The sequence below is a fragment of the Macaca mulatta genome, chromosome 5 (genome assembly GCF_049350105.2).
Source record: "Macaca mulatta isolate MMU2019108-1 chromosome 5, T2T-MMU8v2.0, whole genome shotgun sequence".
Classification (NCBI taxonomy): Eukaryota; Metazoa; Chordata; class Mammalia; order Primates; family Cercopithecidae; genus Macaca; species Macaca mulatta.
Genome location: NC_133410.1, coordinates 21,836,164 through 21,857,588, shown reverse-complemented (window position 1 = coordinate 21,857,588; position 21,425 = coordinate 21,836,164). Strand labels below are relative to the sequence as shown.

At 36.7% G+C, this 21,425-nt stretch overlaps 1 protein-coding gene across 2 annotated transcripts in view; it reads right to left on the bottom strand.

The window, feature by feature from the left end:
* Window positions 1-19,705: 19,705 nt before the first annotated feature.
* GBA3 (glucosylceramidase beta 3) overlaps window positions 19,706-21,425 on the bottom strand; it is a 124,674-nt gene continuing 122,954 nt past the window's right edge. For both annotated transcript variants that reach the window (XM_001105060.5, XM_078002601.1), the window contains one exon: window positions 19,706-20,559. In XM_001105060.5, the coding sequence (XP_001105060.3) occupies window positions 20,357-20,559 (203 nt within the window). In that variant the 3' untranslated portion in view covers window positions 19,706-20,356. The remainder of the gene's footprint in view (window positions 20,560-21,425) is intronic.

Genomic DNA, 21,425 nt, shown 5'->3' with positions numbered 1-21,425 from the left:
TGGAAGGTAAAGGAAATAATTTCCCTTCTAAAAATCAAGATTGTCCAACTATTCAATTTTGTTAGAGTAACATATCTTTACCCTATCCAAGTCCTGTTTCAAGGCTTTCAATTTTTTGTTCAGTTCGTGGGCAGCCAGATGGGGTGATTCCCACCCCCAACCCCTCATGCATATCAGGCTTCTGAACACCAACCCTTTCAAGAGATTTATTGCATTATTGAAAATGTATATGTCTTGGACTTCATACAGAAAAGAAAAGGAATGTTAGGGTCCCCGTGTCATTTGTTCCTTAGCACTCTGTATTTCTTCTTTACAGTACTCATCACCCTTCTAATGAGTCGTTCAATGTCACTCACTGTCTACTTACTTGTTCCCTGCATGTTCTCTATTAAGACTTCAGAGGCCCCAAGCTCTGACAAGATAATGGTGTGTCTCTTCCAACACCAGATGGATTTTGAAATTTTCTTTAAATCAAGACTTTAAAATAAGTTTAAGAAATCCAATAAGGTTTCAATTTTACCCATTGTGAGTGCTTCTCTGCTTTATTCCAAATATGGTATACTAAACTCTATTTCAATGTTTTAAGTAAAATTTAGTGTGTATAATTAAGATATGTAACATTGTGTTATGGGCTACATATAGATAGTAAAAAGGTTACTATAGTGAAGCAAATTAACATGTCCATCATCTCACACAGTTACCCATTTTTAAAATTTTATGGCAAAGAGCAGCTAAAGCCTACTCATTTAGTGTGAATCCCATATGTGATACGATTTTATTATCTGTGGTCCCCATGCTGCATATTAGATTTCTAGACTCGTTCATACTATGTGAGTGCTACTTTATATCCTCTGATCTACATCTCTCCATTTCTTCCCTTCCCCTCACCTCTTCACTTCTAGTAACTAATTTTTCTTTTTTTTAGACTTCACATATAAATTTGATATCATGCAATCTTTTTATTTCTGGATCTGGGTTATTTCACGCAGCAAAATGCCCTCCAGGCTTATCCATGTTGTGGAAAATAGTAAGATTTTATTTTTAAGGCTTGAATAATATTCCATTATGCATATTTGTACTACAGTTTCTTTATTCATTTATCTATTGGCAGACACTTAGGTTTTTTCTGTATCTTGGCTATTATGAATGATGCTACAATAACTATGAGAGTGTAGATATTTTTGTGAAGGGGTGATTTCATTTCCCTTGGGTATATTCCCAGAAGAAGGATTACTGGATCATAAGGTCATTCTATTTTTAATTTATTTAGTCCATACTATTTTCCATAATATCTGTAACAATCTACATTCCCACAGATAGTATGTAAGAGTTCCCCTTTCTCTACACTGTCACCAACATTTATTATCTTTTGACTTTTTGCTAGTAGCCATTCTAAAGAGTGTGAGGTTGTATTTCATAGTGTTTTTTGATTTGCATTTCCCTGATGATATGATGCACAACATCTTTTTATATATGTTGGTCATTTGCATGTCTTCTTGGTAGAAAAGTCTATTCAGGTCTTTTACCCATTTTGTATCCACATTATTTGTTTCTTGACTATTGGGTTGGGTTGCATGAGTTCTTGATAAATTTTGAATGTTAACCCTGTATCAGATACATGATTTGCAAATATATTTTTTCAAATCATAGGCTATTGTTTTATTTTGTTAATTGTTTCTTTTGCTGTGCAGAAGCTTTTTGGTTTAATATAGTCCCATTTATTTATTTTTGCTTTTGTGGCCTGAGCTTTTTGTAATGACATCCAAAATATCATTGCCAAGGTCAATGTCCAGGAGCAGGAGTTTTATAGTCTTTGTTATGAAATTTAGGTCTTTTTTTCATTTTTCAGTTATTTTTTGTGTATGGTATAAGGTAAAGGTCCAATTTCATTCTTTTCCTTGTGAAAATCCAGTTTTCCCAGCACCATCCATTGAAGAGACTATCTTTCCCCATTGTGTCCATTTTGTACCTTTGTCAAAAATTGATTAACACATTTATTTTTGAGTTCTCCATTCTGTTCCACCAGTCTATGTGTCTGTTTTCATGCCACAACCATTCTGTTTAATTGTTTAATTACTATAGCTTTGCAATGTAATTTTAAATCAAGAACTGTGATGACTCCTACTTTGTTTTTCTTTCTCAAAATTATTTTGGCTATTTATGGTGTTTTATGCTGCCATACAAATTTAGCATTGTTTTTTATATTTTTGTGAAGAATGCTATTTGTATTTTGATAGAGATTGTATTGAATCTGTATACTGCTTTGGACGTATAAACATTTTAAAAATAACAATTCTGATCCATAAGGCATGAATATTTTTCCATTTATCTGTTTCTTCTTTAATTTTTTCCATCCATTTATTGTGCTCAATGCACAGATCTTTCACCTCTTTGGTTAGATTTATTCCCAGGTGTTGTTTTTTTTTTTTTTTTTTTTGATACTATTATAAATGAGATTGTTTTTTTGATTTTTTTTCAGTTAGGTATTTTTGTATTAAAATGCTACTGATGATCGTATTTGCTACTATTTACAGAATTTATTTATTAGTTCTAAAATTTTTTGTGGAACATTTAGGGTTTTTGCATGTGGAATCATGTCATCTGCAAATAGAGGTAATTTCACTTCTTCCTTTCCAATTGGGATGCCTTTTATTTTTTTTTTCTTTTGTGATTGCTTTAGTGAGTATAGTTGACACCTGAACAACACAGGTTTGAACTGCACAGGTCCATTTACATGTGGGTTTCCTGCTTCTGTCACCCCTGAGACAACAAGATCAACCTCTCCTCTTTCTCCTCCTCCTCAGCTTACGCTATGGAAGATGACAAGAATACTTTTATGGTGATATATTTCAATTAATATGTAGTAAATATACTTTCTCTTCCTTACGATTTTCTCAATAACATATTCTTTTCTCTAGCTTATGGATATAATACATATAACATACAAAATATATGTCAATCAACTATTTATATTATCTGTAAAGCTTCCAGTCAACAGTGAGCTATTATTAGTTAAGTATGGAGGAAGTCAAAAGTTATACATGGATTTTCAACTGTATGGGAATCAGTGCCCATAACCTCCACATTGTTCAAAAGTCAACCATCTACTTCCAGTACTACATTGAATAGAAATAGTGAGAGTGTGTATACTTCCCTTGTACCAGATCTTGGTGGAAAAGTTTTCAATTTCTCCCCATTTATTTTAATATTTGCCATGGATTTTTTCATAAATGAACTTTTTTATGTTGAAGAACTTTTCTTCTATACCTAAACTGTTGAGAATTTGTATCAAGAATGGGTGATGGGCTTTGTCTAATGCTTTTTCTGCATCGATTGGAATGATAAGTGATTTTTAAAATTCTATTCATGTGATGCATCATACTGATTTATTCATGTATATTAAACAGCTTTGAATGCCAGGGATGAATCTCATTTGGTCATGATGTATAATCTTTTTAATGTGTTGTTGGATTCAGTTTGTAATACTTTATTGAGAATTTTCGCATCAATGTTCATTAAAGAAATTGCACTATAGTTTTCTTTTCTTACGATATCTTTGTCTGTCTTAAGCATTGATATAGTTTGGATATTTGTGCCCACCCAAATCTCATGTTGAATTGTAATCCCCAGTGCTGGAGGTGGGCCCTATTGGGAGATGTTTGGATCATGGGAGTGGATCTCTTAGGGCTTGGTGTTGTCTTCAAGATAGCGAGTTCTCACAAGATCTGGTCATTTAGAAGTGTATGGCACCTCCTCTCCTCTCTCTCTGTCTTGTTCATGCTTTTGCCATGTGACATGCCTGTTTCCTCTCTGCCTTCTGCCAGGATTGAAAGTTCCCTAAGACTTAACCAGAAGTTGAGCAGATGCCAGCACCATGCTTCCTGTACAGCCTACTAAACCATGAACCAATTTCACCTCTCTTATTTATAAATTACCCAGTCTCAGGTATTTCTTTATCGCCATCCAAGAATGGACTAATACAGACATCAAGGTGATACTGGCTTTGTAAATTGTGTTTAGAAGTCTTTTCTCTAGTTCTATTTTTCGGAAGAGTTTGAGTATTGGTGTTAATTATTTGAATATTTGATAGAATTCAGCTAAGAAGCCATCTGATCCTGAGCTTTTCATTTTGGGGAGATATTTTACTACTTCTTTACTCTTTTTTACTTGTTATTGGTCTCTTCAGGCTTTCTATTTATTTCTGACTTAATCTTGGTAGATTGTATTTTTCTACGAATTTATCCATTCTCTTTTGTTTAGCCAATTTGTTGGCATATACTTATTTATAATAGTCCCTTTTAATCTCCTTATTTCTCAGGTGTCTATTGTAACATCTTCATTTTCATTTTTGCTTTATTTATTTGGGTCTTCACTCTTTTTTTCTTAGGATAGCTGAAGGTTTGTCAATTTTGTTTACTTATTTTAAAGAAACAGCTAAGTTTTATTAATTCTGTCTATGGTTTTTCCATTATTTGATTTGTTTCTGTTCTAATGTTTATTTTTTCCTTCCTTCTGCTAATTTTTGGTTTAATTTTCTTTTATATTTTCTTGAGACATAATGTTAGACTATTTATTAGAAATTTTCATTATTTTCCAATGTAGGCATTAATTGCAAAAAACTGTCCTCTTGGAACTCCTATTGCTGCATTCTGTAAGTTTTTATTCATTGCTATTTGTCTCAAGTTATTTTTTAATTTCCCTCTGATTTTTTAACCCATTCATTGTTTAGATGCATGTTGTATAATTTTCACATATTTGTAAACTTTTCAAGATTCCTCCTACTATTTATTTCCATAATACTGTTGTTTGAAGCAATACTAGGTATGGTTTCAATTTTCTTAAATTTGTTAAGACTTGTTTTGTGGACTAGCATGTGGTCTATTCTGAAGAATATTCCATGTGGACTGGAGAAAAATGTTCCTTCTACTGCTATTGAATGAAAATATTTTTTACATATCTATTAGGTCCATTTGGTCAAAAGTGAAATTTAAAGTTCTGTGTTTTCTTATTAATGTTCTCTCTAGTTGATCTGTGCATTGTTGACAGTGGAGTATTGAAGTCTCCTGTTATTACTGAATTGCTATTTCTCTCTTCATTCCATTAGTATTTCTTGATGTATTTTGGTACACTAATGTTGGGTGCATACATATTTACAATGATTATTCTCCCTTGATGCCTTGACCCTTTTATCATCAAATAATGACCTTCTTTGTCTCTTGTGAAAGTTTTTGACTTAAAGTCTATCTTATCAGATATAATTATAGTCATTCCTACTCTTTTTTTGGTTACCATTTGCAGAGTATCTTCTTCCATCCCTTCACTTTAATTCTGTGTGTGCACTTACAGCTTAACTGAATCTCTTTTAGGCAGCATACAATTAGACTCTGTGTTTTTGTTCATTTAGCCACTCTATGTCTTTTGATTAAATAATTTAATGCATTTACATTCAAGGTTATTATTGATAGATAAGGACTTACTATGCCATTTTGTTGTTTGTTATTAAGTTGTTTTTTTACTTTATTTCACTTTAATTTCTGAGGTACAGCTTTACTGGATATAGTATTCTTGGTTGGCAGTTTTCTTCTTTCAGCATTTTGAATATATTATCACATTCTTTAGTGGCCTACAAGGTTTTTACTGAAAAATCCACTGACAGTGCAACGGAGATTCCCTTATATGTAATTTAATACTTTTACTCCTTTAAAAATTCTCTTTGACTTTGCCTTTGGACAGCTTGATTAAAATGTACCTCAGAGAGGATCTCTTTGGTTTGAATCTATTTGGAGACTTACAAGCTTCATGTGTCTAGGGCTTCATATCTGTCCTTAAACCAAAGAAGTTTTCAGTAATTATTTTACTAAATAAGCTATCTGTGAATTTCTCTGTCTCTTCTCCTCATAAAATAATTATAATGCAAAATTTGTTTGATTAATGGTGTTTCATAAGTACTGTAGGGTGTCTTCATTCTTTTTCATTCCTTTTTTCTTTTTTATCTTCTAACTGAATCATTTTAAAAGACCTGTCTTCAAGTTCACAGATCATTTCTTCTGTTTGATCTAGTCTGTTGAAGTTCTCTTTTTATTTAGCTAATTGAATTATTCAGTTCTAAGATTTTTTTGTTTCTTTTTTATGATACTCATTTCTCTGTTGAATTCCAGTCAGATCATGAATTGTTTTTCTAACTTTACTGAATTGTCCATTCATACTCTTGTGTCTCACTGAGTTTCCTCAAGATTATTATTTTGAATTTCTCTTCAGGCAATTCATAAAGTTCCTTTTTTTGAGGTCAGTTACTAGAGAATTATTTTATTCTTTTGGTGTCATTATGTTTCCTTCCATTTTTATTTTTCTTGTGTCCTTGTATTAATGTCTGTACATCTGGTGGTGTGGTCGCCTCTTTCAAACTTTACAGAGAGACCTTCACAGAGGAACACTCCCCTGAAGATTAGCCTGAGGGTGCTGATCAGGCAGGGTGCAGTGGCTCTGGTTCTATGTGGGCATAGTGGTGTGGTCTCTATACAGCTTCTTCCATTGGAATCAACATTAGTCATGACTGTGGGAGTGTCAGTGATCCAGACTGTAGGAACTTGTGGCAGTGACAGTAGCTACATAGGTTATTAGGGTAAGAGCTTTAGGGATCCTTTTGTTTTTGTTTTCTCACAGTGAGGCATATTAACTGAAGATATCTCTCTTTGTATTGAGTCTGACACAGCTCATAGGAAGTTACACCAGTACCAGGATCCAGGACACAGGTGCTCAGAGAAGCTGCAGGGCCAGGTTCCTGGGCTCAGGGTCTTGTAAAACTATTGTTGTACCTGGGACTTGAAGCCTAGTTGAACTTTCCAAGGCATAAATGGGTATAATTGAGCCACTAAGATAGGGTATGTTGCTCTAAGGCACATTGAAGCAGCTCAGACCCAGGGAGGCTAGAATGCAGCTGTGGATATAACTCTGGGGTCAGGACACATCACAGCATGACTCCTGGGTATAAGAGTGTTCCAGAGGTTCAAGCTGCAGGGAGTAGAGCACAACTGCAATTCAGTACCCAAAACCAACAGGGCACAATAGCAGCTCAGGCTCCAGGGAATGATGTACCATGTAGTGGTGACTCTGGACTCTGGGATAATGGGATGCAGAAGTTGTCTGGGTTCTGTGAGACTAGGTGCAACAGCAGCAAAGAACCAGAAATAGCATGATCCCACTCTTGCTTGGACCCCAAGGAGCAGAAAGCGGTGCAACAATGACTCAAATCCTGAAAAGCAGGTGCTTCAGTAGCTTGGGCTGCAGGGGACTAGTTTAGTTCCAGAAAGACAAGGAACATGGTTGTTTGGCCTGGAGGCCAGGGTAGCACAACTTACCCAAGTCTCTGATTTCCTGGGATATGAGACACTGCATCTGTTTGACCACACAATGTGCAGCTACACGGGTCAGCAGAGCCTCTGGATCCCTGGGTGTGGAGCATCATGTAAGCTGTAGTGTTAAAGAGGTACAACTGCTTCAGGGTGCCAGAATATCAGAGCCCTGAAAGGGTGGGGGAACAGGGTGTTACTTTGGCTGTGGCACCAGGGGCCTCACTGTTCCAGAAGTTTGAGGCTCTGGATCCCTGTGAGCAGGGCACCACTTCAGCTCGACCCTAGTAGGAGGATGCACTAGTGACTGTGATGGGAAAATGAAGCAGCTCCAGGGTATAGGGTATAGCAGTAGCTCTCCTTGGAAATGATGTATTTGGTTGGGTGTAGTGAGACAGTGACTGCATCTCAGGCGTGGATGGAGGGATGCAATGGGTACTCATCCTCAGGCAGGACACACTGTATCAGTGGCTTCTGTTGCGAGATGGTACAGAGCAGCAACAACATGGGCCACAAGCATGTGAGGCACAGGCTCAGCTCCTTCTCTGGGGGTAGCTCAGCATGTTGACTCAAGATGGCTCTCTCAGGTGGGCTCCAAGTCTCTGAGGACTGTAGGATTCTCCAGTAGCAAAGACTGCAGGTGTCCACAGTGGCAATAGGGGCTGCTGGGGTCCTCTTTTTTACATTCCCTCCACAGGGAGAAGTTCCTCCTGGTTCTGAGCTCACCTTAATTAGGGGAATGAAGTGGGAGAGGCATGGTGCGTCCTCCTCTTCTCCGTGCAGCCATCCTGGGTTTCTGTGGTCTACAGGATTTCTGTTGCCTCCTTGCTGTTCTCCGATGCTCTCCTTCAGTTATTTTGGTCAAAATGTAGTTTTTTGTTTGTTGTTTGTTTTTCTGGCAGTGAGGGAAGGGGAGCAGGGAGAGCACTACTAGGAGCTTCTAGTGGACCCTCTTACTCACATCTTCAAACTTAATTTTTAACAGATGAGAGAAGGATGGCTCCTTTTTTGCTATTACCGTAAGCACAGGCTTGGTCTTCCTAATGGACCATCCAGCAATGTTTTCACATAAATTGGAAGTTTCATGAGGACCAAAACTATTTCAGTCTTAGTCACAATGTATTCTCAGTGCCAGCACAATGCCTGAATCAAGATGGATTCTTAAATAAATGTCTGATTAAAGAATAAATGAGTGGGTGAGTGAGTGGATGGAGAGAAATAGAATGAGGAAAAAAGATAAAGTAATGGAGCAGAAAGGGGGAGAGAAGAAAAAGAGAGGAGAGATAAAGGGAAAGAAGGAGGGAGCGAGGAAAGGCAGAAGAAAATAAGCCACTTGGTTACTATCTTAATTTTGCTATAGGTTGGGGAGAGATGTGTTGGTCTTAAACTCCCTAGTTCATTGCTAGGCCTCAAAGAATCATCTGTTTCATTATTGCTTAATTCTGGAATAAATGTTGCCATTATCCTTTTGTGGAATTATAAACTGTGTCTTTATTTACTTACATGGCATAATTTTCAAATACATGACATCCCATTGCTCATGTTGCCTTTTTCATGGAGTTAGGAAAATGTAGCCTAAGTCTCAAACTTGCAACGGCCATCCAATGAATGAGTAGGGCCTGCTTTGTGGATAGGGCTGTGATATGTGGCATTAGCTATCCAACAGTTACAGTCCTTGGAACTTCTGTATTCTGTCACCCTAGAAAATGAACATCAGTTGTGCTGACAGCTTCTTTTCCCTATTCAGCCCTTTCTAATGAATCTATTCTAAACTGAGATATGTATTTAAATACTTTTTACATGCTATATCAAAACAGTTATATTAACTTGTGCCTACCAAATCCCACGCAAATTACAGGGAGCTTACACATTTGATACATTGAGCCAAAATGGAGCTTTTAGATGATATCAATCTAATAAGGTGCCAATAAATGACAATGATGCAGACCTTATTTTCTACTTTGTTGATAAGAAACAATACAATGCTTTGACATAGCATCCAAATTCATAAAATAAGCAGCCAAGAATAAATTTATTCCACAGGCTGAAGTGGAGAAAAGAAGGCTCATATGCTGTGAAAACAACAACAATGACAATGACAAAAATCTTATATCTTTAGGTCCCCAGATCCTAATGTGACAAGGATATTATTATCCAGTGGAGTCATAAGGCCTTTTATAGAGATATTTTCCCCCTTAGCCCTGTTATTTTAATTTGTGCACAGATTTTAACACAGGCAATTTCCTTCTGCAAGGGCTTTTCACTAATAGAATTATACTGTCTAAGCTGAAAATGGCCTTTGGTTCTTAGTCCACTGGGCTCAAAAGATTATTTTCTTGTGGTGGAGAGCTCTCCACACTACCTGGGAGCCCACTATTATCTGCACTGAGCACCCCAATCCTCTACATCCTTCAAGAGGCTACACAGCTGGACCCAGCATGAAAATGACAAGCATTAGAAAGCTCCAAGAGTTTATTTTCCTCTGCCTGGGCATCACAGCTTCTGGATTCCCGTCAATGCCATCACAACACATGCCTTTCAATAAGAAGTGATCCTAACAGGATTAAATGTAATTCAGAGTCAATGAGGAGAAGTTTGCCATCAGGCAGAATTATAATAGACAGTATGATCAGAAGGTAGAGAATTTGGAAGGTTTTCAGGGATGCATTCTATTGTTAAAAAAATTGAAACACAGAGGGGAAAAAATGTTCATTCTCAGCCAAATTTTTCGCCAGTTCCCTTTTGCACACAAATCCATTCGTGGTCTGTATTAGTCCATTATCCACGCTGCTATGAAGAAATACCAAAGACTGGGTCATTTATAAAGAAAGAGGTTTAATTGACTCACAGTTAAACACGGCTTGGAGGCCTCAGGAAACTTACAATCATAGTGGAAGGGGAAGCAAACACGTCCTTCTTCACATGGCAGCAGGAGAGAGAAGTGCAAAGAAAAGGGGAAAAAAAACCCTTGTAAAACCATCAGATCTCGTGAAAAACTCACTCACTATCAAGAGAATAATATGGGGTCCTGCCCCGATTATCTAATCACCTCCTACAAGGTCCCTCCCCCAACACATGGGGATTACAATTAAAGATTAGATTTGGGTAGGGACATAGAGCCAGACCATATCTCAGTTTATTTAAGTAACAAGAACTGTGTATTGCAGTTATAGGGAGGTAAAAAGAGAGAACGACATTTGCAGGAAAAGGAAGAACACAGTGTGATTTCTCCAGTCATCTTCACTGCTATACAAATGCTAAATAAACTGTTTTCACTTTTGCACAACGTGGAACTCGAACCCATAAAAGGTACATGGAGCCCACTACAGAATTATACTTCACTCAGGACAGCTCTTAAATCACCACTCTATAGGCAGTAGCTTTGGGAGGTGGCCACTCTTCTGGAAGGCAACCTTCCATCTTCTGGGCATAATGGATCTGGAAAAGTAGCAGCGAAACTGAGAAACTCTAGTCCAGGGAAGAATAAGCTCACACTGCAAGAAGAATAAGATACTTTCAAGGAACCACCAGTGAATGCCCTTCACTGGAATCAATTGCTCTTGTATAGATGCAACGATTAAGAAAGTAAGGTGTGCATGTAGCAAGAGCTGGTTGTTTGTAATTATTTCCATAATATTAGAGTCTTTACAATAAAATTAATGGGAAATAATAATAGCTACTACTCAATAGGCATTATAATGAGAACTTAGTGGACAACATTCTAAGTTAGATTATGTATATCATCTCATTTAATTCTCACTGAAGTTTTATAAAGTATTTTTCCTTAATTTTCACTTTACAAATGGTTAAAATAAAAAGCAAAGATATGAGTAAGTTGCTTGATGTCACACGTTCCTTAAAATGTGGAGCTACAATCATGCATTGGGTTATGTGACACTATTCTCATGCTTAACCATCACATCTGTTCAACTGGTGACTGGATGTGCAAAACTTTAATCGTGGGAATAATTTTAATTTGGTCAATGTCATTGCTGGGAAGAGTAACAAGCCTATTAGAAGCCAGTATTCAAAACCAAAATGGCCTGGGTGAATGTAGAAACAAAGAAAATAATCTTTGACATGGACAATCATAATCTTAAAAAAAAAAGAAACTATACCTCCACTACTCTGTGAAATGACTTGCTGTGAGGTATGGAAAATTGGCTGAAGTTTTAGAGACATAGACCATCTTACGATGAAAGGTTGTGGTGTGGCTGTGTCAGGGCAGCCCATTGAAAATAACCAGGAGTCAAACCCTGGTGCCAGGCCTGGTTCTGCTACAACCTTGTGGGGAAAGAATAGAAGGCAGCATATTAAGGTCTACAGTCAGAGTGTATGGATCTCAATATTGGCTTCACCACTTCCCAGCTCCATCGTTTACACAAGTTACTGATCTCTGCTTTGCCTCAACTTACTCATCTATAAAATCGGGAAAATAATCATAGAATGTATGTTACAAAGTTTTTGTGAGGATTAAGTGAGTCAATCCACATCTTAAGTTTTCATTGCAAATAAGAACTTGACTACTTAATATCTATTCCATCAGTGACTTAATATGCATTTATAAATTACTTAGATATGCCAAATATTGTGATAGATACTGGAAATTTAATGCAAATACGACTTCAAGTTGTTCACCATTTGAAAGGACAAAGTAGCTCACAACCACCAAAACATTGAAAACGTTATGTGTGTATCATACTACACCTGTGAGAGTGGTTATTATCAAAAAGACAAAACATAAGTGCTGGCGAGGATATGAAGGGAAGGAAATCCTTGCACACCGTTGTTGGGAAGGTAAGTTAGTATAGCTATTCTGGAAAATGGCATGGGGATTTCTGAAAAATAACAAACATATGAAAAAAAGCTCATCATCACTGGTCATCAGAGAAATGCAAATCAAAACCACAGTGAGATACCATCTCATGCCAGTTGGAATGGCGATCATTAAAAAGTCAGGAAACAGCAGAGGCTAGAGAAGATGTGGAGAAATAGGAATGCTTTTACACTATTGGTGAAAGTGTAAATTAGTTCAGCCATTGTGGAAGACAGTGTGGCGATTCCTCAAGGATCTGGAACTAGAAATACCATTTGACCCAGCAATCTCATTACTGGGTATATACTCAACGAATTATAAATCATTCTCTATAAAGACACATGCACATGTATGTTTATTGCAGCACTGTTCACAATAACAAAGACTTGGAATCAATCCAAATAAATGCCCATCAATGACAGACTGGATGAAGAAAATATGGCACATATACACCATGGAATACTACACAACCATAAAAAGGAATGAGTTCATGCCCTTTGCAGGAACATGGATGATGCTAGAAACCATCATTCTAAGCAAACTACACAAGAACAGAAAACCAAACACCACATATTCTCACTCATAAGTGGGAGTTGAACAATGAGAACACATGGACACAGGGAGGGGAACATCACACACCTGGGCCTGTCAGTGGGTGGGGGGCTAGGGGACGAACAGCATTAGGAGAAATACCTAATGTAGATGATGGATTGATTGGTGCAGCAAACCACCATGGCATATGTATACCTATGTAACAAACCTGCACGTTCTGCACATGTACCCCAGAACTCAAAATACAACAAAAAAATTTAAAATATAACTGCTATATGATCCAGCAATCTCACTACTGGACATATATCCAAAGGAAATGAAATCAGAAGCTCAAAAGAAAACATGCATTCCCATGTTCCTTACAGCATTATCCACAATAGTCAAGACATGGAATCAACCTAACTGTCTATCAACAGATGAACAGATAAAGAAAATGTGGGAGACACAGACACATACATACATATGGATACATATATGTGGATGGAATACATATAAACTAATATATGTATATACATACAAATCCACACAATAGAATACTATTCAGCCTTTAACAAGAACAAAATTCTGTATTTGGAGCAACACAAATGAGCCTGGAAAGTATTATGTTAAGTGAAATATGTCAGGCACAGAAACACAAATACTGAGTTACCTCACTTATATGTTAAATCTAGACAAGTGGGTCTCATAGAAGTAGAGAGTAAAATGGTGGTTACCAGGGACTAGGGGTGGGAGTAGAAAGGGGTTGGGGAGATGTTGGTGAAAAAAAAATTATGGGTGACAGAGATATAAATTAGTGATTATAGACTAGACTAGAGGAAGCAGTTAATTTTTAAGTATCTCAAAACTTTAACAAGTTTTACTTTAAAAATATGTTACAAAGAAAAGATTAATGTTTGAGGTAAAGGATACCCCAGTGGCCTGAATTTGGTCATTGCACATTGTATATGGGTATCAAAATATCACATGTACTAAAAAATTACAATTATTACATATCCATTTAAAAATTATTACCATTTAAAAAATATCTGTTGTCTTACTGTGCACCTAGATGGAGTATTGCATATACTGGCCAAAGTCTATCAATTGGACCATTGTTCGTATTCGGAGCCATTGCTGACCTACCCTTTTCCATTGTCCAAATATTCAATAAATTATCTTGACTGCTGAATTTTGTCTTTATCTTTAAATGTATTTTTGCAATAATAAAAGGAAAAGAAGCTAAGTATGAAAAACATGGGAATAAATTATAAAGAAGAGAGAAAAATTAGCTATAACACCACAACCTGGAAAAAAATTTAGATATTCATAGTGGTTATTTCTTTCCATCTGTTCTCTTTTTTTTGTGTGCGTATATATATACACACATATATGTGTGTGTATATACATATACACATATATGTGTGTGTGTGTATATATATATAGAGAGAGAGAGAGAGGTTGCAATTATGTGCCCTATATCTAATGTATTGCATAAATATATTATTAACTCTTTCATATACATTTTTAATTTTTCATTTTGAAATAATTTTGTATTTACAGAAGAGTTTCAAGAGAGTACACAGACTTCTATATATTCTGCACCAAGCATTTCCTAATGGTAATTGTCATATATTTATCAAAACTAATGAGTTAACGCTGATAAAGCAGTATTAATCAAACTGCAGGCTTTATTTGGATTTCCCAGTTTTTCCACTAATGTTCTTTCTTCTGTTCCAGGATCTAATCCAAAAACCCATCTTGCATTTCAGTTCCCATGTACTTTAGATACATTAATTACAATTATAAATTAACTTTCCATGTATATGTACTTCCCACCCCACATAGGGCTCTTAACACATCAACTATACTCTACCATAAGAAGCTTTCAATCTGGTTTCTATATCCCATTTCCTTTACTATTCCTCAAAGTGTTACCTGTAAATCATCACCCTCCTGCTCAGAAACCTTCACCCTTACTCTGAGAGAAAACGGAAGGGTCTTTGGAGAACATTAGAGACTCTCCACTTTCAAGTCCCAGCCTGCCTGCTCTCTTTCCTGAGGTGAACTGGCCTGAGCACTGCCCCCAACAGCCCACAGGCTTTAGCTTTCTACTTCCATATTTTTACTTATATTATTTGTATTATCACTCAGGTTACTTTTTAATTGTATTATTTTCCCTCGTCCATGAAAGCTATCCCCACCCACCTCATGCTCCTCTGCTTATACACAGACATGCATCCCTTAATGACAGGGATATAGTCGGAGAAATGCATTGTTAGGCAATGTCATCATTGTGCAAACATCGTAGAGTGCACTTACGCAGATCTAGGTGGTGTAGCCTACTACATACCTAGGCTATATGGGAGAGCCAATTGCTCCTAGACTACAAACCTGTATAGCATGTGACTGTACTGAACACTGCAGGCAATTGTAGCACAAGACCAGGTTTTGTGTAGCTAAACATATCTAAGCACTGAAAAGATAAGGGGAAAATACAGTATAAAAGGTTTTTTAAAAGGTTAAAAATGATACGGCACTTACCACAAATAGAGCTTTTGAGACTGGAAGTTGCTCTGGGTGAGCCAGTGAGTGAGTAGTGAGTGAATGTGATAGGACATTACTGTACACGAAGACTTTACAAACGCTGTATACTTTGGTTATACTAAATTTATAAAAAGAAATTTTCTTTCTTCGATGATAAATTAATCTTAGCTTAAAGTAACCTTTTTACTTTATAAACTTTTAATTTCCTTAATTTTTGACTCCTTGGTAACACCATAGCTTAAAACACACATTTTACAGGTGTGCAAAAATATTTTTATATCCTTTTTCTATAAGCTTTTTCCTATTTTTATTTATTTTATTTTACTTTTCAATTTTTTTGTTGAAAACTATGATATAAACACACTCCTTGTCCTAGGTCTACACGGGGTCAGGATCATCAATGTCAGTCCTCCACCTCCACACCTTGTCCCACTGGAAGGTTTTCAGGGACCATAACAGGCATGGAGCTGTCTTCTCCTATGATAACAATGCCTTCTTCTGGAAGACTTCCTGAAGAATCTGCCTGAGGTTATTTTACAGTTAACTTTTTTTCATTAGTAGAATGAGAACACTTTAAAAGAATGGTTACAAGTATAGTAAACGCATAAAACAGTATCAATCTGTTATGATCGTTATCAAATACTATGTATCACACACACTCATATATCCTAGACTTTTATGCAACTGGTACCACAGTAGGTTTGTTTACACCAGCATCACCACAAAAACATCTTAGCACAATGCATTGTGCTAAGATTTCATGAGGGCTATGATGTCACAAGGTGATAGGGATTTTTCAGCTCTATTATAATTTTTTGGCACCATCATCGTGTATGTGGTTTGTCATTGACCTGAACGTTGTTATGTGAAACATAGCTGTACAACTCTGATTCTCTGAAAATTCACCCAGCATTGTTTGCTGTCATTTTAGTCTCTATCCTAGTTCCCCAACCAGTTCATGAACTTCTTTGGAGAACTGTCTTGTCTGCAGTATTGCATCTCTATAAAGTATTGCACAGTTTAGTTTAATCAATATGTACTGATTAAGCAGCTGGACACCGTCAACTCTAATGATATATGTAGTGTCATCTCCGGGTGTCCAGTCCAGCACTTAAGGAGCTTGGAAGTTGTCACTCTCATCATTTAAGGAGCTCAGAACTTGTCACTCCCATCCTAATACAAGCAAAAAAGCCAAACAGAAAATTAACATCTCTTTTTAGAGTCATCAGAGAATTAAGGTCATAGGAAAAACCACTGACACCAAAATTAGAGACACAGACAGGCAAAACATGAATCCCACCTTAACAGGACAGAAACTCATGAACAGATACTTCTGTGGGAAGACAGTCCCAGAACAGGAAAAGCCAAACTATAATTGATGAATTGCTGGGGGCTCAGTGTGGACAAGTTTGAGAGTTTAAAATAATAGCTCGACACTCACTGTGCCTTTACCATGCTTCAGAATATAAACATGTTATATCTATCAGCTTCACTAACTCTCACAACAGTCTTATAAGGAAGTTTATCTCCATTTTACAGATAGCGAAACTGAAGCATGGGAAACTTGAGTAAGTTACTTAATGTCACTTGAATTATAAACATCATAGCCCGGATTTGAATCCAGGTGAGTTGACTCAGGAGCCCGCACTCTTAATGATGACATTACATTTGCCTGATACCAGATACAAACAACCACTCCGGCAAGGTCATCTAGGTCGGTCGTTGCTCAGGTATCACATTCAGACACTGGGAAAGCCTGGGATCACAGGCCTTGTCTACTACTCTCTTCAAGACACACTCAGCAACTCACACAGTTGGGGGTTGTTCTTTCCTGTGGCCGGCCCTACCTTGGCACTTCAACCCCCACCTCCCCATCTTACCTACTGCCACAGTTAATAAGGTTTATTCTCCCTTCACATCACCATCACCCATATTATGAAAGACCATCGTCAAATGTCTCTATGTCACACTTTTCCTAATTTCATTCTTTAGGGCTCAGCATGCTTTGTACTCTCTACCATGTCCCTCCTAGGACAAGAGCCTAAAATATTCTGATTAGTGATGAATATGTGTTCTCTGGGTGAGGCGTATTGCTAATAATTAAACAGTATTAATTCTACCAGCTTTGATTATACTCTGCTCTCTCAGTAATAAGGCTCAGTATTCCATTTTCATTCTGCTTAGCATTGAGTAATAGAATTGGTGTTTAAGAATTATCATATAAATCTACTTTTCGGTCAGCGAGTGTTGGAGGTTTTTTTCAATATATTACAAATGTATTCATTATTCCCTAGTTCATAAAAATAATTAAAAGCTACAGGCCAAACACAAATTCCTAGAACACGAAAACCTGACTGGCGTCCCACTGCCAAATACCAAGGTTGCCAGCTTCTGAGTTTATGGGTTTCTTAATGAGAACTTCTACCTTCTCATTCGATAAAGGGCTTAGGTGGACAATTCCTCCTGGTGTTCCTAGTATAATTCCTGATATAACCAGGAGTTACAAAGCTAAAACCCTACACATCTAAAATGAAACTGGGCTACTATTATTTTACATATGTTTTTAGAAATTCAGAAATGACTTGCCCTAAAATAAAAACTGTCAAAAAAAGTTCTTAAAAGTGATTCCTAGAATGTAAATAACATGTGTTCATGCTCTTCTAAAAAAGAAAAGAGGGAAATAATAGAGAAGGAAATACAAATAGATCCAATTCATCATTGTGATATCTAGGTTTCTCCTTAGATAAAACAGACATAAAACATGTGCTTTACAAGTCTCAGATGACCTTCAAGACATCTAAGTACAGTATCTATGGATTTAAGTATAATTAACAACTCTCGTTTTTCTATTTAAAGAATTTTCATTCTGTTTCCTTAACAGGCAAAAGCCAATCAATCTTGTTCTCAAATGCTAATACAAGTAATTAAAAATAACATTAATTGAAATACTGCAGGGGCTGTTAGGTTTTTAGATGGTGAGTTATTTTTTTTTTCCTTCATCTTAACCTTGTGGCTATACTAATTTACAGGACCAATTAAGGAAGCACCCTTTGTATGATCCACCTCTAGGATAAAGAGCTGGCCTTTAAAACCCAGAAAAGAACTACAGAAGGCCACAGCACTGTGAGTTAGCTTGGGCACCAGCAACTAGAATCTTTATTTCACCTGGTAGACCAAACATGACAGATCGTCTTATTTATAGTGTGAATATTAATTTTTTGGTTTTGGTAACAAAACTACAGTGCTCATTTGTATTGTTTTAAAACTTGTAAATATGCCCTGTAGGATAAGTAATATTCAAAGCAACATCCTAATTAAAAGGAAAACTCAGTTGTCTTGCAAGATAAAATAAAAGGGCACATAAATTGTAAATAAGATACATGGTAAAAATGAAAAAGACAGGCTGGATAGGAGAGGAATGAAATAAGATTTGGAAATGTGCTTCTTAAATGAACACAAATTGTGAGATAATGTCTTGTTGAACAATAAAAATAACAAACCAGTGGCAAAGATGTAATAGAATTTCCTCTGTATACCATTTTAATCTTAATATAATTTTCCCCAGTGCATCCATGTTTATTGAACTACTACAACCATTTCTTTCTCACTCTGTCCAAAGTTACTGAGAGTGTGTTTCTTTGCTGTAAATAATTCCCTGATTATGAACATGAGAACGATCCAGAAATTGACCACAGTTTATAAAAGAAAAAAAAATGACAGAGCATCTGCTCAGGGCCAAAAGCCTTATGAGAATGCCAAAAGCATGTGCCGTTTCCTCAGGGAAGCAGGGGTTGAATGCAAAAAACCATTTTCCCTTCCTCCTGCATAAGGCAACTCCACACCTCTATTTCTTTGTTCCTGTCTTCAGAAAATGCAGGGAAGACTTCCATGGTACCTCAAACTACAGTTTGCCGCAATGTGAGAATAGGGCTGATGCCAAGGAAGTGTCAAGTCCAGTTAATCAGAACCCAAATGCCTTGAGAAAGATGCACAACAGTATGGCCTCAGTTTCTCAGTCTGCAAAATGGGGATGATCATAGTTACACCTCTTAGCTTCAAGTCTAATAGGTAACTAGGTGCTTAGTAAACTCTACTGAAATATGGATGTGAAAGGTCAAGCTCCACATATGTGAAGGGTTTGCTGGAGGGGAGACATGGAGTCCAGAAGGAGCCCTGACTCTACTCCTGACCCCTACCTTAGGAAGTTCAGCAAAATGTCCATCTCCAGTCAATCCCATACCAACCTCAGACATTTCAATTACCAGGGTAATAAATCCCCACCCCACCTTTGCCTACACTGAGGTCGGTCATTCACTTCATGTTATTTTTCACGAGGTTCTTAAGGTTCTAAACTTTAAAGAAATATTCAAAAGTGGAAATTATGCCCTGCTTATCACTTGGCTTTTAATTTGGCACCACTCTGCAGTAGGAATCTGTTTTTTACTGAACATCAACACTCAAATACTTTTTCTGCCATTGAAAGTCTAATTTATTCTATTATTTTATTACTTTTCAAAAGTTCATTAGGCAAAAGGGAGATGTACTTGTCCAAACACACAAAATATGTGCCGAATATATTAACAAATAGATTATCAATTCACTATTTTGTTGAAATGAATGCATAACTGTATAATGTGACTAACTTTTAACTTTGATTTTTTATGTAGAAAAATTATGGATCACATGACAGTGGATCTCCTAAGCAAAAATAGCTTATGGAACCGGAATGATTAAGTACTCTTATAATAAATGATCACCTGTTACAGTTGCAAATCATGGGTATATTATCTTTATAAACTTTGCATTTTTTTTCTAGAAAAATGTCTAAGGATTTAAATTTACGTTTCCAGGTCTATCTGATTTTGCAATATAAAAATCAAGGTTAGTGGTTTTCTCTTCTACTTTTTTTAAAAACCTAATTGATCCGAATGCAAATAAAGTAAAGGCCATTATTAAACACTTCATGAGGCATTACATATTCAGACTTTATCATCACAGATCCACTGATATTAGATGTTGATTACAGAAGTAAGTTGAGATTGCCTGAAAGATCATCACCAAAGCAGATCTCCTTTTCAAAAGCAGAGGCCTCTCCTGTATTTCTCAGCCATCTTGCCTACAGATGTGCTTCAAGGCCATTGTTTCGGATGATCTTGGCGTATTCCTTGGCCGATGTGTAAGGGACTCGGGGTCTAGCTGGGTCTTCGAAATCAACATGGAAGAGACCAAACCGGCTGCTGTACCCCTGGTTCCACTCAAAGTTATCCAGAAGAGACCACGCACAATATACTTGAAGATTGACTTTATCAAGTTGGATAGCTGAAATTTAAAAAAAAAAAAATCATCATTTCTGGGAAGGCCTTATGAGAACATAGACAAAATCACTCATGAACAGTCTGCATCTCTTTCTCCGTCTTTGCAGGAGATCACAGTGGGAGAAGACAAAACCTGTTCTCTATACCCCTTTTCCAAACAAAGAGATAAGTATGTAAGGTAATGCATGCTAATTAGCTTGATTTAGCCATTCTACAATGCCGTACATATACCAAAGCATCATGTTGTACACCTTAAATACATCCAATTTTTATTTGTCTATTTTAAAAATCCCCTTTTTCAGTTTTCTGCTTAAATCAAGCAGGGACTTAATTCAATAAATTGTTAAATATTATTCTAATTATTCGGCTATTCATTCATTTCAAATTTGCTTTATTCATTCCTTTACTCAATGAACAGTTTTTCAGTACCTACCACTTTTCAGGCACAAGGACACACGCACAAGGTCCCCTCTGGTACCTAGAAAGGTACTCAATAAAGACACTTTTCCATTTCTAAGTACAGCCTCCAGATATTCCAGAAAGTCCACTAGAAAATTGGAAGAGATAACAGTAGCATGCCTGAGGAAGCCTCAGAGGTTACCTGCTGTCCCAATGGTCAAACCGAGACTTGTCTTACAATTCTGAAGAGAGAGAGCCTCCAAAATGAAAAGAGTCAAGGGTCAGCATGCAGCTTTAGCCATGACTATCTCCTAGACTGAGGGAGTACAGAAATGCTCTGGCATCCTTTCTTAGTCTGATAGGGTGGCCATAACAGCACACCATATACTGGGTGACTTATAAAGAGAAAAAATGTATTTCTCACAGTTCTGAAGGCTGGGAAATCCAAGATCAAGGTGGCAACAGATTTGG